The 14,280-nt window shown below is 39.7% G+C and overlaps 1 protein-coding gene across 1 annotated transcript; it reads right to left on the bottom strand.

Annotated features, from left to right (window-relative positions):
• Positions 1–4,634: 4,634 nt before the first annotated feature.
• LOC122648152 (arginine decarboxylase-like) lies at positions 4,635–7,266 on the bottom strand. Its single transcript, XM_043841403.1, has one exon. The coding sequence runs from the start codon at positions 7,039–7,041 to the stop codon at positions 4,894–4,896; it is 2,148 nt and encodes a 715-aa protein (XP_043697338.1). The 5' UTR covers positions 7,042–7,266; the 3' UTR covers positions 4,635–4,893.
• Between the last annotated feature and the right edge of the window lie 7,014 nt (positions 7,267–14,280).

Raw genomic sequence — 14,280 nt, 5'->3', positions numbered from 1 at the left:
TCATTTTTCAAGCAAGCACGCATATGATACAATTGTGGTCATAATCAGTATCGATACTAATAATTGTCTAATCTAGCATTGATGGAACTTATTAAGGGTAAATCTATATAATATTAGCACGTATTTGGTATTTAGGTTCTATGTTGCATTAAAAGTGTAATGAATTAATAATGCCAAGATTGAGCAAGCCAAACATGATCATTTTTCAAGCCATCACGTATATTATGATACAAACATGATGATAAATATCCATATTGATACTAATAACTATCTGATCCGGTATTGATGGAATGGTTCTTATTAAGAGCAAATCTATATAATATTAACAAGTATTTGGATATGTCAGGATTGGCATGGTTTGATCCAATCTTCAAAACCAAGATTGAAAATTGTTGCCGCTAGAATCTGAACAATCACACCAAGGGGAGACCTGCACACCAGAGACCAAAAAATCGAGCAACAGAGAAGGTCGAAGCAGACTCCATGGAGGATTCTCCGATGCTTAAGTCAATATTCTGAGCAAAAGTAATATGAACTAGGAACTGAACAATCAGTTAAGGTGAGTAAATGAGGGTAATTGGTGATTAATGATTAATCAATTTCTTTACCTCATACTGTGCCCTCCTATATATAGGAAGGGTAGTGGTGTCAGAGGAAGGCCCTTCCCTTATGACGGTGAGAAAGTCGAGGTACCATGTATCATGATGGCAGCTATACTCCATCTACCCATAGCAAGTCGGTTTTATGCATATAAAAAACATTTGGTATTTATGTTATATGTTGCATTAAAACTGTAATGAATTAATAATACGAAGATTGAGCAAGCCCAACCTGATCATTTTTCGAGCAACCACGTATATGATACAACCATGATCATAAGTATCAATATCAATATTAATAACTGTCTGATCCGATATTGATGGAACAGTTCTTATTAAGAGCAAATCTATCTAATATTAGCAAGTATTTGGATATTTCAAGGATTGACATGGTTTGATCCAATCTTCAATTCCAAGATTGAAAATTATTGTTGCTAGAATCCGAACTATCACACTTAGGTTAGACCGAAGAGTAGAAAAACAAAGAAGGTCAGAGCGGACTCCGAGAGGATTCTATGATGCTTAAGTCAGTACTCTGAGTTGAATATAGAACGAGCAATTAAAGTGAATAAATGAGGGTAGTTGATGATTAATGATTAATCGATTTCTTCACCTTGTAATATGCCCTCTAGGAAGGGTAGGGGCAGCAGAGGAGGGCCCTTCCCTTTATGTCGATGAGGAAGCCGAAGTACCAGGTATCATGATGGCAACTGTACTCCACCTATCTGACCTGGTCACATGTCAACCACTCATAGGAAGGTCGGTTTTATGCATATAAAAAACATTTGGTATTTAGGTTCTATGTTACATTAAAAGTGTAATGAATTAATAATACAAAAGTTGGGCAACTTGATCATTTTTCATGCAAGCATGTAATGATACAACCATGGTCATAAATATTAGTATCAATACCAATAACTATCTGATCCGATATTGATGGAATGGTTCTTATTAAAAGCAAATCTATCTAATATTAGCAAGTATTTGGATATGTCGGGATTGACATGAGAATTGTGTAGATAGGAGGACAAAACTAACCGACCCACTTGTCCTGATCGGAACGATTGAAGAAAGAAAGAGAATGGTGGCCCCTTTCGCCTTTCTCAAGCAAGCACATATATGATACATCATGGTCATAAATATCAGTATCGATACCAATAACTGTGTGATACCAATATTAGCAAGTATTTGGATATGTCGGGATTGATATGAGAATTGTATAAATAGCATAACGAAACGAACCAATCCACTTGTCTTGATTGTAACGATTGAGGAAAGAAAGAGAATGGTGGCCCCTTTCGCCTTTCTCAAGCAAATAAATATATGATACAACCCTGATCATAAATATCAGCATTGGTCCCAATAAATGTCTGATACCAATATTAGCAAGTAGTTGAATATGTTAGGATTAACATAAAAATTGTGTAGATGGGAGGACGAAACGAACCAACCCACTTGTCTTGATCAAAACGATTGAGGAAAGAAAGTGAATGGTGACCACTTTCGTCTTTTGCAAGCAAACACGTATATGATACAACCATTGTCATAAATATTGATTCCAATAACTATCTTTTTTTTTTTGGTAGAAAAAAACTTCATTGACAAACAAAGCCCTTACAAGCAGTGACATCTTTATCACAGAGATTAAGAAGCCACTGAGAGGTAACTGGCCAATCAATCGGGGACTCATCCAAAAGGGCCGACCGGGCCAAGGAGTCTGCAACGACATTAGACAACTTTGGAATGAAACAAAACAAACAAGACACAAAGGAAGCTTGAAGCTGAAGAATGTCAAAGCCCACATTGTTGATCTCCACATCAAAACACCTGGAATTGATCTGGTTAATGAGTCTAGAACAGTCCGATTCCACCACTATAAAGGAGAAATTATGCTTAGCCACTTGGAGAAGACCTGCTCTGATGGCTAAAGCTTCTGCGCAAATACTAGAGATACACTCAAAGCTCGAAGAAAAAGCCTGTAGAAGTCTTCCACGATGGTCCCTAATGATGATCCCAAGACCTCCTTTACCAGACTTACCAACCCAAGCTGCATCGCAATTAACCTTTACAAAAGGCTCTTAAGGGGGAGACCAAGAAAGGGAAGGCTGAAAAATAACTATCTGATACCAATATTAGTAAGTATTTGAATATGTCAGGATTGGCATGAGCATTGCATAGCTATGAGGACGAAATGAACCAACCCACTTATCCTGATCGAAACTATTTAGCAAAGAAAGAGAACGGTGGCCTCTTTCACCTTTTTCAAGCCAGAATGTATATGATAAAACCATGGTCATAAATATTAGTGTCGATAACAATATTAACAAGTATTTGGATATGTCAGGATTGACATAAGAATTGCGTAGATAAGAGGACGAAAGGCATGAACCCACTTGTCTTGATTGGAACGATTTAGGAAAGAAAGAGATCAATGACCCCTTTCGCCTTTTTCAAGCAAGCACGTATATGATACAACCAAAGGTCATAAATATTAGTACAAATACTAAAACTGTTTGATATCAATATTAGCAAGTATTTGGATATGTTAGGATTGACATGAAAATTGCGTAGATAGGAGGACGAAACGAACCAACTCACTTGTCCTGATCAGAACGATTGAGGAAAGAAAGAGATCGGTGACCCCTTCCGCCTTTTTCAAGTAAGCATGTATAACAACTATTGTCATAAATATCAATATCAATACCAATAACTACCCGATCCGGTATTGAAAGATTGGTTCTTATTAAGAGCAAATCTATCTAATATTAGCAAGTATTTAGACACGTCAAGATTGCAAAGTTTGATCCAATCTTCAATACTATGATTGAAAACCTTTGGTATTCAGGTTCTATTTACATTAAAAGTGTAATGAATTAATAATACAAAGATTGAGCAAGCCATCACAATTATTTTTCAAGGAAACACGTATATGATACAATTATGGTCATAAATTTCAATATCAATACTAATAACTATCGGGCAATTCTATCTAATATTAGCAAGTATTAGGATATGTCGGGATTCGCATGTTTTGATCCAATATTCAATGCCAAGATTGAAAACCTTTGATATTTACGTTCTATGTTGCATTAAAAGTGCAATGAATTAATAATACCAAGATTGAGCAAGTCCAACCTGATCATTTTTCAAGTAAGCGCACACATATATATCACATATTATTAAGAACAAATCTATCCAAAAATGATTTTTTTAAATTAAAACTGAGGGCAAAATCATAGATACAACTAGGGATGTAAACGGACCGGATTCAGCTCGGATAGTGCTATATCCGCATCCACATCCGATTAGCTTTCGGACGGATTCGGATAGTGCTAAACGGATACGGATACGGATCGGATATTTTATCCGTTTACATGTAAATATAGCTTTTCGAATAACTATAGCCTATCCGTATCCGTATCCGTTTAGCTTTCGAACGGATTCGGATAATATTAAACGGATACGGACATAAATTCGAAAACGGATTTAGGCTATTCATTTACATCCCTAGATACAACTCACAAATCACAACCACGAAACTTTCATTAAAAAAAAAACAAAAGAAAATTTCAATTAACCATGCACCAAAGCCACATCATGCAATCTTCAACTATATGGACCTTATATGAGATTTTCTCTCTTTTTATTTTGAACGAATTTTATTAAAATAATTTTTCAAATGACACTAGATTGGTCTACAATTTTGGCCAACGCTCCTGCCACTGAATTCATAGATTCTCCTATTGCTATGTGTTGGATTCTTTGGTTGCCTTTTTAGTGGTCCAAGAATCTTCATTATTTATCTCCTAAAATTAAAATATGTTATCACAATCTTTGTCTTCTCTTATGGAAAAAACCTTACAGCAGTTGTAGGGATGACTTCCGGCTTCATTTAAAATAATAATAAATTCAAACCCAAACAGAGGAGGGGGATTCACCCACACAGAGGAGAGGGATTAGAGGAACTCAAACGAAGCCAAGGTGCACTGGAACTCTGGAAGATCTGAGAAAAAAGGGTAAAGATCAAATTATTAATTTGAAAATTAAAAAAGGGGATTAGATTCCGAATTTACAGAAACTGGTTCGGTTTCCCGTCCCCTCTCCCTAGTCACTACCAGCTACAGGGAAGAAAATATAAAAAAAAGAGACAGACTAGTCCTGCTTCTCCATACATCTCCATCACCAAAAGGAAACGAAAATCATAAGGAGAAGGGAAGAAAAAGAAACAAAAAAAACACAGACGACCTCCATTGACAGATAAACCATTCATAGATGGTGATGAAGCCTTCTAAACTCAAGCACAACAATAGGTCCACTGGTCATCATCGCCAACAGCAGCCCTGGTGTCTTCATTGACACTATTCTCAGCTTCTCCACAGTAATAATAAGCATTATTGTTTGCCATAGCACAAGTAGCTGCTGGTGTGAGATATGGCATGCTGTGGAAGGAGCGGGCAAGGCCGCTCGCCAGAGCGGCACGGGCCATTTCGTCCTCGTGTCCGCACTCCTCTACACGGTGCTTGAGTACCTCGAACATGAGCTCCGGCTCGTGCTGCATCGCCCGTAGCACATCCCCACAAGACGGCCCCGGCACTACTCGCGTCAATGCGAAGCTGTGTGGTCCGTCACTATGCGACACACGAACCACGTTCGGGCCGCCAAAAAGGTTGTGCAACCCACCGAGCGCTTCCTCGTAAGCCCCGCCCAAGAACATCCCCAAGTAATATCCTCCATCAAGACCACCTTCCCCATCCAACTCATGCAGGGGCAAGCTCGACTCCCCGCCGATAAACTTGTCAACCTTCCCGTCGCTGTCGCACGTCAAATCCGATAGTATCCCCCTCACCCCTGGCCTTTGATCTAGGCGATGGATCGGAATTATTGGGAATATCTGCCCAATTGCCCAGAAGTCAGGGATGGAAGTAAACAGAGAGAGATTCACATTATACCTGCGGACTGGATCTGATACTCCTAACGCCTTGGAAAATAAATCGCAGAGACTGTCCACAGCCGCAAGGTGTTCAAGATCCAATAAGCCTTCCTTGAATTGCTGGATGCACCTTTGCTTGAGCATATCAGTGTACAGCAAACAAGTTTCCGACTCGCCGCGCACTGCTGCTGCGGTCAGGTTCCTGTAATCTGCTCGAGCTTCCTCTGAAAATTCGTCGACTAAATACTGAAGATTGAGACCTAACGACGACATCGGCTGCTTATTCACCGCAGTAGCAGACATTGCTTCAAAGATCAGAACGGAGTGGTGAGACACAATTGCCCGCCCGCTCTCGCTACAAATCACTGGGTGCTTCACAAATTTCTGGTCACAAGCATGACGAACTGCTTGAACTACAGCGGCGGCATACTCTTCAAGTCCGTAACCAACCGATAGGTCTGATTCGGTCGAACGCGATCCATCGTAATCGATGCCCAGGCCGCCACCAATGTCAATGACTCGCATGCCAGCACCCAGACGGACAAGCTCGCAGTAAATCTGCGCGGACTCACGAACCCCATCGGCTAGCAGGGTCGTCGATGGGATCTGCGATCCAATGTGAAAATGCAGGAGTTGCAGACAATCGAGCATGCCTGCTTGTTCAAGCTTCTTCACTACTCGCAAGATCTGCATAGTCGTCAAACCAAACTTTCCTTTCTCTCCAGATGTTCCTCCAAAATGGCCAGAATGCTTAGTGCGAAGTTTCGCTCGCACACCGATGACAGGGCGGACTAGCAGCTTTCGGCTGAGGTCTATCACCAAATCAACTTCCTCTTCTTGCTCAATAACGATCACCGTATGAAGATCAAGCTTCCTTGCAATCAGCGCAAGAGAAATATACTCGGCGTCTTTGAAGCCATTGCAGACGAGGAAAGCCTCAGGGCTTCCCTTGCACAGACAGCTCATCGCGAGGAGAAGCTCAGGTTTGGATCCAGCTTCGAGGCCGAAACGGAATGACGACCCAAATTCAACAATGTCTTCAACGACAAACCTGTCTTGGTTGCATTTAACTGGATAAACACCCTGGTAATGCGATTCGTAACCTTGAGATTGGATCGCATAATCGAACGCCGACTGCAGAGATTCGAGACGGTTTTTGAGGACATCTGGAAAACGTACAATAAGAGGGAACTGCAAACCTAATCCGCCAGCGGATTTCGGTTCGGAAACCTTCTTCACAACCTTCATGAGATCAATTTCCTGGTGAGGAAGAGTATCGGCACCGTAAGGACGGACGGTAATGTTGCCGGAGGAGTTGACAGAGAAGTAAGGGGGACCCCAGCGATCAATCCTGTAGAGAGAGGCAGAGAGGGATGGAGACCAATGAAGGGAAGAGGTGGTGTTTGTCGCCGAAGGTGCACCGGAAAATATTTCCGGCACGGGAAGAGAGCCATCCCCGGCTAGAGCGTAACCAGGAAGAATTGCAGCATCTAGGCAGGTCAAGGCCGGCATCTCTTCCCCGATCTGTGTGTGGGTTAGTGAAAAAAAAGAATTTTAACGGTTGAAAATCTTTTGTTTGTGCAATAGGGGGCGTTAAAAAACGCCGAGGCCGGAGCCCCGGCTACCCCCCCAAAAGAAGCAGTAAAGAACTGAGAAACAGGAGTGAAACCCTAGATCGCCTTTACGTAACTCAGTGATCCCCACACCTAACTCTCAGAAGAACAAATTAAAAAAAGCAAAATTTCTCGGCGAAGAAAGAGATTCTAAAACCCAAAAACCAGAGATTTATAATAACAGAACCAAAAGGACGCCTTCTCAGAGAATGAAGAACAGGAAAAACAAATAAAACTGGCAAGAAAGGAACAAAATTGCAGAAGGAGAAACGGCTGAAAACAAGGAAATTATATCGGAAACCTAACGGAGATATGGAAGAAGAGATGTTAATCTCAGAAGACAGATGAAGTCGGAAAAAATGAGCGAGAATTGCATGGGAGGTGAAGGGTGTTTATATAGGCAAGAAAACTAAATATCTTTTCAATTTCTCGTCCTTTTGTAATATCATTTGATATTTTCTTCTTATCAATTAAGTCTAAAATTGGTAAATAGAAGAGTTTTTGGGAGTAATGGAGAGCCTGGAGGACCGTTTTTTCCTCTGGTCAAGAAAAGCAAATAAAGGGGTAATCACTATCAGCGTCGAGATGCCGCGTGGCTGTGCATGGTGGGTTCTTTTTAATCTAATCTCGAAGGGAAAAAATGAAAAATTAATTATTTAATTTTGAATAAACGGAAATTATGGGGGAAGGAAACAAGGAAGAAGTTTCGTCGACCGACGTCTCCTGAAAACCAACGGACTAGATTTTGCCACATAGGAATCAGTTAGCATTGGCTCTTTTCTCGAAAAGAAACAGTTGTGAGGATTGTGAGTTGTTCCTCACTTCCTGGCGGGAGGCGGGAAGATAAAGCGGGTTCGTGGATCATGGATATGGATCTCGGGTATGATCTGGATTATAAAGAGAAGGTCCGATACATGCACCGGGTAATCCTGTATTCAACATTTCAACGTGTCTTTTCTTTTTTTTTTGTTGGGTAAACCAACATTTCAACGTGTCAAGGGAAGGAAAAGGTAACCTTATCTTTCTCCGAAAAAATAGTTTCTTATTTAGTCATTTTTGTGAGTGGATCCAAGTCCGGTGTTAACTGAGCCCGAAAGAGGAGACTCTCTAGACTCTGGTGGAGTAGATACTTCACCGCCAGACAACAAATATCATGCGTTCCTTCCTTTTTAGCTTTCATAAATCACAATCATATCTCTTTCCTCATCTAATCGTGTCAATTATTACTAGAATATCCTCATCTATGGTAATTTATTACTGACACGTTTTTTACGCGTCTAGTCCAATATTGGACGACCGTTACCCTAAAATAAAAGCAATGGGACCATTAGGCCCTAATTCGATGAAGGATAGGTACGAGGAGATGCTTCGATGCTGTCAACCTGCAATCGGTGGGTCCTACCGTGTGACACTGTGACCCCGTTAAGTTATTGCTTCGTTTTTGTATCTAAATACATGGTTTTGGAACCAATTATTAAACGGGACCGATCGGTTCTGTGATGGTTCTCCCAACGGTTTTAGAATCCAAAGATTAATTTGGAACCGGCTAGAATCAGGACTGTCAAAACTTGAATTTAATCATATCATATTTTATTCGACCAGTGTTTGATATGCATTCTTGGAATGCATTTTAGGTCGTTTTCACATTCTTAGATTATAAATTATTAATGGTTTTGGATTTTAGCTACTTGCTCATTATTGACGATTATGGATCTTAGCCGCCTGCTCATTATTAACGATTTTGGATTTCAGCTGCTTGCTCAATCATTATTAACGGGTTTGTATTTCAGTTGCCTGTTCATTATTAACGATTTTGGATTTCAACTATATGTTCATTTTTTACGAATCTGGATCTCAACCACCTACTCATTATTAACGGGTTTGTATCTCAGTTGCCTACTCATTATTAACGGTTTAGCATCTCAGCTAGCTGTTCATTATTAACAGTTTTGTTTCTCAACTGCCTGCTCATTAACAGTTATGGTTCTTAGCCGCCTACTCATTATTAACGGTTTTGGATCTCAGTCGCCTGCTCATTATTAACGATTATGTATCTCAACTGCTTGCTCAGTACTAACGATTCTGGATCTCAACCGCTTACTCATTATTAATGGTTCTGGATCTCAGCCGCCTGCTCATTATTAATAGTTCTGGATCTTAGCCGCCTGTTCATTATTAACAGTTTTGTTTCTCAACTGCCTGCTCATTAACAGTTATGGTTCTTTGCCGCCTACTCATTATTAACGGTTTTGGATCTCAGTCGCCTGCTCATTATTAACGATTATGTATCTCAACTGCTTGCTCAGTACTAACGATTCTGGATCTCAACCGCTTACTCATTATTAACGGTTCTGGATCTCAGCCGCCTGCTCATTATTAATAGTTCTGGATCTTAGCCGCCTGCTCATTATTAAAGGTGCTGAAACTCAACTGCATGCTCGATCATTATTAACGGTTTTGGATTTCAGTTGTCTGCTCATTATTAATGATTTTGGATCTTAGCTCATTCTTAACGGTTCTAGATCTCAGCTGCCTGCTCATTATTAATGGTTTTGGATCTTAGTCGCCTGCTCATTATTAACGATTATGTATCTCAGCTGCTTGCTCAATATTAACGATTCTGGATCTCAGCCGCCTGCTCATTATTAACGGTTTTGGATCTAAGCCGCCTACTCATTATTAACGAATCTAGATCTCAGATTTGAGATTGATTATATAAACTTGTCAATTCCTATGATCCTTTAACTCCGAAAAATCGGACCAATTATTAAAAATTGGATCAATCTACACCATTAACTCATAGTCTCTACGTATTTTTAAAATAATTAGCTTCATTTCTTGAAAGATAGATTGAAGTAAATAATTAATGAGAGAGAGAGAGAGAGAGAGAGAGAGGCCTCCTCCTGTTGATTTCTCTCCTCCCACAAAAGGTGGCAATTTTTCTCCTTTTTAGGATTAAAGGGAAAAAGAACTTTGCCTTGAAGATCGATCACCAATCTAAATCAAATCTGCCGATCCAATTATGATTTTGAAAAGAAGATAGTGATGGTGAGAACGGATGGACAAGAATGACACCCACCGGGTCTTGCTTTAAATGGTCGATTATGCACAAATCAAATAAAAACGAATCAGAATCGGGTGGTTCAACCGATCCGATTCTTATTTTTCAAACAAAGAAGAGGATAAATTAATCCTCCATTTAAATAACCATCGATATTTTGGTCAATAGTGTATCTATACATCTCTCTTTCTCAGTCAAAAATCAAACAAATTTTCTTTTGGGAAGAGTCACCACCATGGACGCTCACTTTCCATCAGTGGCGTTCGCGAGATTAGATGTGAGGACGGAGAAATGGAGCAGAGATATGATATCACATGATCGAGTGCACATCACGGGTTGGCCGGCTTAAGTCTTTAACTAAGGCAGGCTTATCCTCATAAGAGGCCGACTGAGTCCTGAGTCCTGATTCTTGAATGAAGACTTTATAGGTCAAAGGACAACAACTCCACCCTTGTCCGAGCACGGGTTAAGGCAGTATTTTTTGCTTTACTTGTGTGTGGGGATGCACCACAGTAGAAACAGGCAGAAATAGAACATCTCGTTTGCCACACCACCACGTACTAAACAAGATCCAAAGAACCAAACAGCCCTCCCAGCCGCCACCACCATTACTGCTCCATTACGCCACTGCTTGCGTCCATTCTTTTAGAGTCTTAAAGAGGAGAGACCTAATAAATGTACAGATGAAGTGATGATCACTTCTTGTTTAGAGTTTTGATCTCCTGCGGGCCCAGTAATTGAGTGTGAAGACTTAACGACTCAGAGATACGACCTGCGTGTGGGACAAATTAAGATTGAAAGAAAAAAGTGACATTATTTTCTTTTTGAAAGTAATGGGTGCATATGCCTTTGTATATCTTTTTGGAATCTAACAAAAGTAGAAGACCAGAGATAATCCATCAACTATGATGTAAGCAAATACGAACACTAAAATATCCGCATCTCTCCAATGCAACCCCCAATTATGTAGGGACCCCCTGTGGGAGGATGAAGGCATTTCTCTTTTACCCGGAACCACAACTCATTGACTAGACTGGGAGGCTCAAGTGCTCTCTCTCTCTCTCTCTCTCTCTCATATCGGAATCGGTAACTCAGTCATGGTTTAAGTGCATGGTATTGGATCAGGTATCGATCACCTTCAAAACCAATACGATATTGATAAATATCGACACGTATCAATCCGTATTGAATAAGTTTATCCTTGGTTTTCATAAAAAATTGATTTTTTTTTTGTTTTTTTGACTTATTGACCCTGGTCCATTGTGTTTCACTGATATGGTATTAACACAGTATTGGGATTGGTGGCTTGTAATACCAATACAAATCGCTTATATGGAGCAATCTGATACCGATACCTCAAATTAGGTGCACAGTGATATAAAAATCAGAATGAATCAATTGATCTGGGCTTATCTCGATTCCAGTTGATTTAGATCAGACTGGTTCCAATTGAATTAGTAGTCCCTATCATCTATAGGCCGCTTTTGGGGTCTTCAAAGATGATTTTGGTCAATTGGATTGGAATCAGTTAGGATCAATCTAGATTTCAATTTTGGCTTTTAAATCCTATGGTAATTGGATCGATCCTGATCAATTCTGATTCAAGTCGAAATAGGTTTGGAATCGATTCAAAATTGGTACAAACTATGTTAACGGCTTAACCTTAGTTTCTGTGTTGGATCGGTTAGAATTAGGATCAGCCTCGCTGATTCCGATCTTCAAATAAGTATCTCTCACTCGATTTTAGAGAATTCATCCGACCTCTTCAAAACATACACTCAACTGACAAGCCACCAACTTATAGGGCAAGCGGTTTTTGACATTTTAAATGTTGTTAAAGTAACCGAAAGTGCCAGTGCGAAACTTTTCAACTGACTTGACTGTTGACCTCACGAGTTTTGCAGCTTTCGCTTCCTCTCCACGTGCTATTGTTTTTTATCCCACGTGGGTTATTAACAGCTTCTTAGAAAGAAAAAAAAAAAAAAATTGAAATAGGGATCACGCTAAACTGCTGATCCGGAGTGAATAAGTGAGGGTGGTATAGCGTTTTTCGAGTCCAAATGGATAAGGTTACAAGGAAAATGACATGAGAAGCCGTGAGGAATGCTAGCCCCAATGCCCCACCCCAAAGTATTATGCATTGGAGATGAGAGAGTCATGTGGGACCATCCTCTGGTTACATACAATACATGATGCAAAGGCACGTGAGACATGAACCCCCAGATATATGGATCATTCACATTCTCCAGCCCAACCTACAATCATGGATATAAGTATTGGTATCCGCCGTATCAATTGTTGGATATATTTATATTTTTTTATATGTTCTAATATAAGTTTACTTGAATAAGGAATGAGGTTGAGGTAAACTTCACTAGGTAGAACCCATCTAACCTTAAAATCCTAGTCTTTCCTATAAATACTAGCGGGAGGCAGTAACCTGTTTATTCCAAAACTTGATATGCATTATGTATTACTTTAAGCAATCTTAACTTGTGCTTAAACCTAAAATCCTAACATCAGTATCGATATTGGTGGTGATAAAGAAAGAAGCACATTACTTCAATGAACTAATACGATTGACCCATAATGGTATCAGTATCGATGGCGACCAATACTAGTGTTACTATCGTGATTAAAACTTTCCCAACAATGCTGTATCCCTTTTCTAAAGCATCTATGTTTCTTCTATTGTAATTTATGCTCATTCTAAATTAAAATAAAACGATGTTAAAAAAACAATAGGAATTGAGTTTTCCTCCACCTATAATCATGTTCACCGCAGGGCATGATAGGGCATTGGGAAGGTATTTTGGAAAGATACTTGAATCCTATTGGGGCTTGTGAATCCTAGGTTGATGGATGATCATCCTCTATGGGTGGAAGAAAACTTTTTCTATAATAAAATATGACGGAAAACAGAGTAGGGTTTGAAATCCAAAATCGGATTTTGATTGAATCGATGAATAATCGATCAGAATTGGCGCAAATTTGCCCTAACCTTAGATTTTAGAATGCGATCATCTGATCAGATCGGCTAGAATCTTGATTGGCATTGGCCAATCTAATTGATCCAATCTTGAATTTTAAAATTTTGGGTCCCATAATTTCACATTTTTCATCTTTCCTTTTGTTTTTGTTTTTTTGTTAGTTTACTCCATCACACATGAAGCCCACACATTTTACTATCTCACGCCTTGTTTTCTTCCATTAAACAAACGGACCTTAGAGAGAGAATGTGTGAGAGAAGACTCATGATACTCGTGGTGTAGGGATAGTTAAAAAAACTGTAACCAATCAGCTTTGTGAAGTGGTAAAAGAATCAAATGCTTTTGCTGGGTTGTGACTTGGTCGTAGACAGGAAAAAAGAAAGGTTGTGTGGACAAAAATAGGAGTAGATGATCCCACAATAGTTATAAATATGGTATCCTGGGGATATGGGTCGATCTGTATCGGTATCGGACATATCCGATTTTTATCGAAGAAACAACTCTTATTGCTTATGGGTTCAAAAACAAAATTTTTTTTTATTAAAATTCAGAGTAAAATTGTTTGATACACTCAGATATGAGCAATAAATATCGGTATTGATTCGGCCGGATCAATACAAATACCGATACCAATATTTATAACTAGGGATATCCCTCCTACCCCACACGATTTTTGAAACCCTGGGTACCGGTCAACGGTTTTGTGGGGTTGGGACATCATCTGGATTCTTTTTCTTCTTGGCCCCTCTGAGACCGTTACACTTGAAACGTATTAGATTGTGGAGATAATGTTTTTATTCATTCAAATTTCTGTCGTTCCATTTCTTAATATTTAATAAAATTTTCAGTTCAGTTCGTTGGTTGGAGAGCCAAAGGAAAGTTTACACGTACTTAAGTGGTTGTCTTTCCCTCTTGTGTTTCTTTTCATTATTTTTTATTCTAGCTCCGGGAGCCCTAGCCGTTGGATTGTGCTGCACACATTTCTAGGCATGCACCAAGATGTGTGCGGCATAGGCCAACCCTTGGCTACCCCTGGGCACTCCCTGAAGGGTCTGTCTGGGAGCGTGGCTCCTGCATACACATGGCC

The sequence above is a fragment of the Telopea speciosissima genome, unplaced genomic scaffold, assembly GCF_018873765.1.
Source record: "Telopea speciosissima isolate NSW1024214 ecotype Mountain lineage unplaced genomic scaffold, Tspe_v1 Tspe_v1.0517, whole genome shotgun sequence".
Taxonomy (NCBI): Eukaryota; Viridiplantae; Streptophyta; class Magnoliopsida; order Proteales; family Proteaceae; genus Telopea; species Telopea speciosissima.
This window is presented reverse-complemented; position numbering and strand designations above follow the sequence as displayed.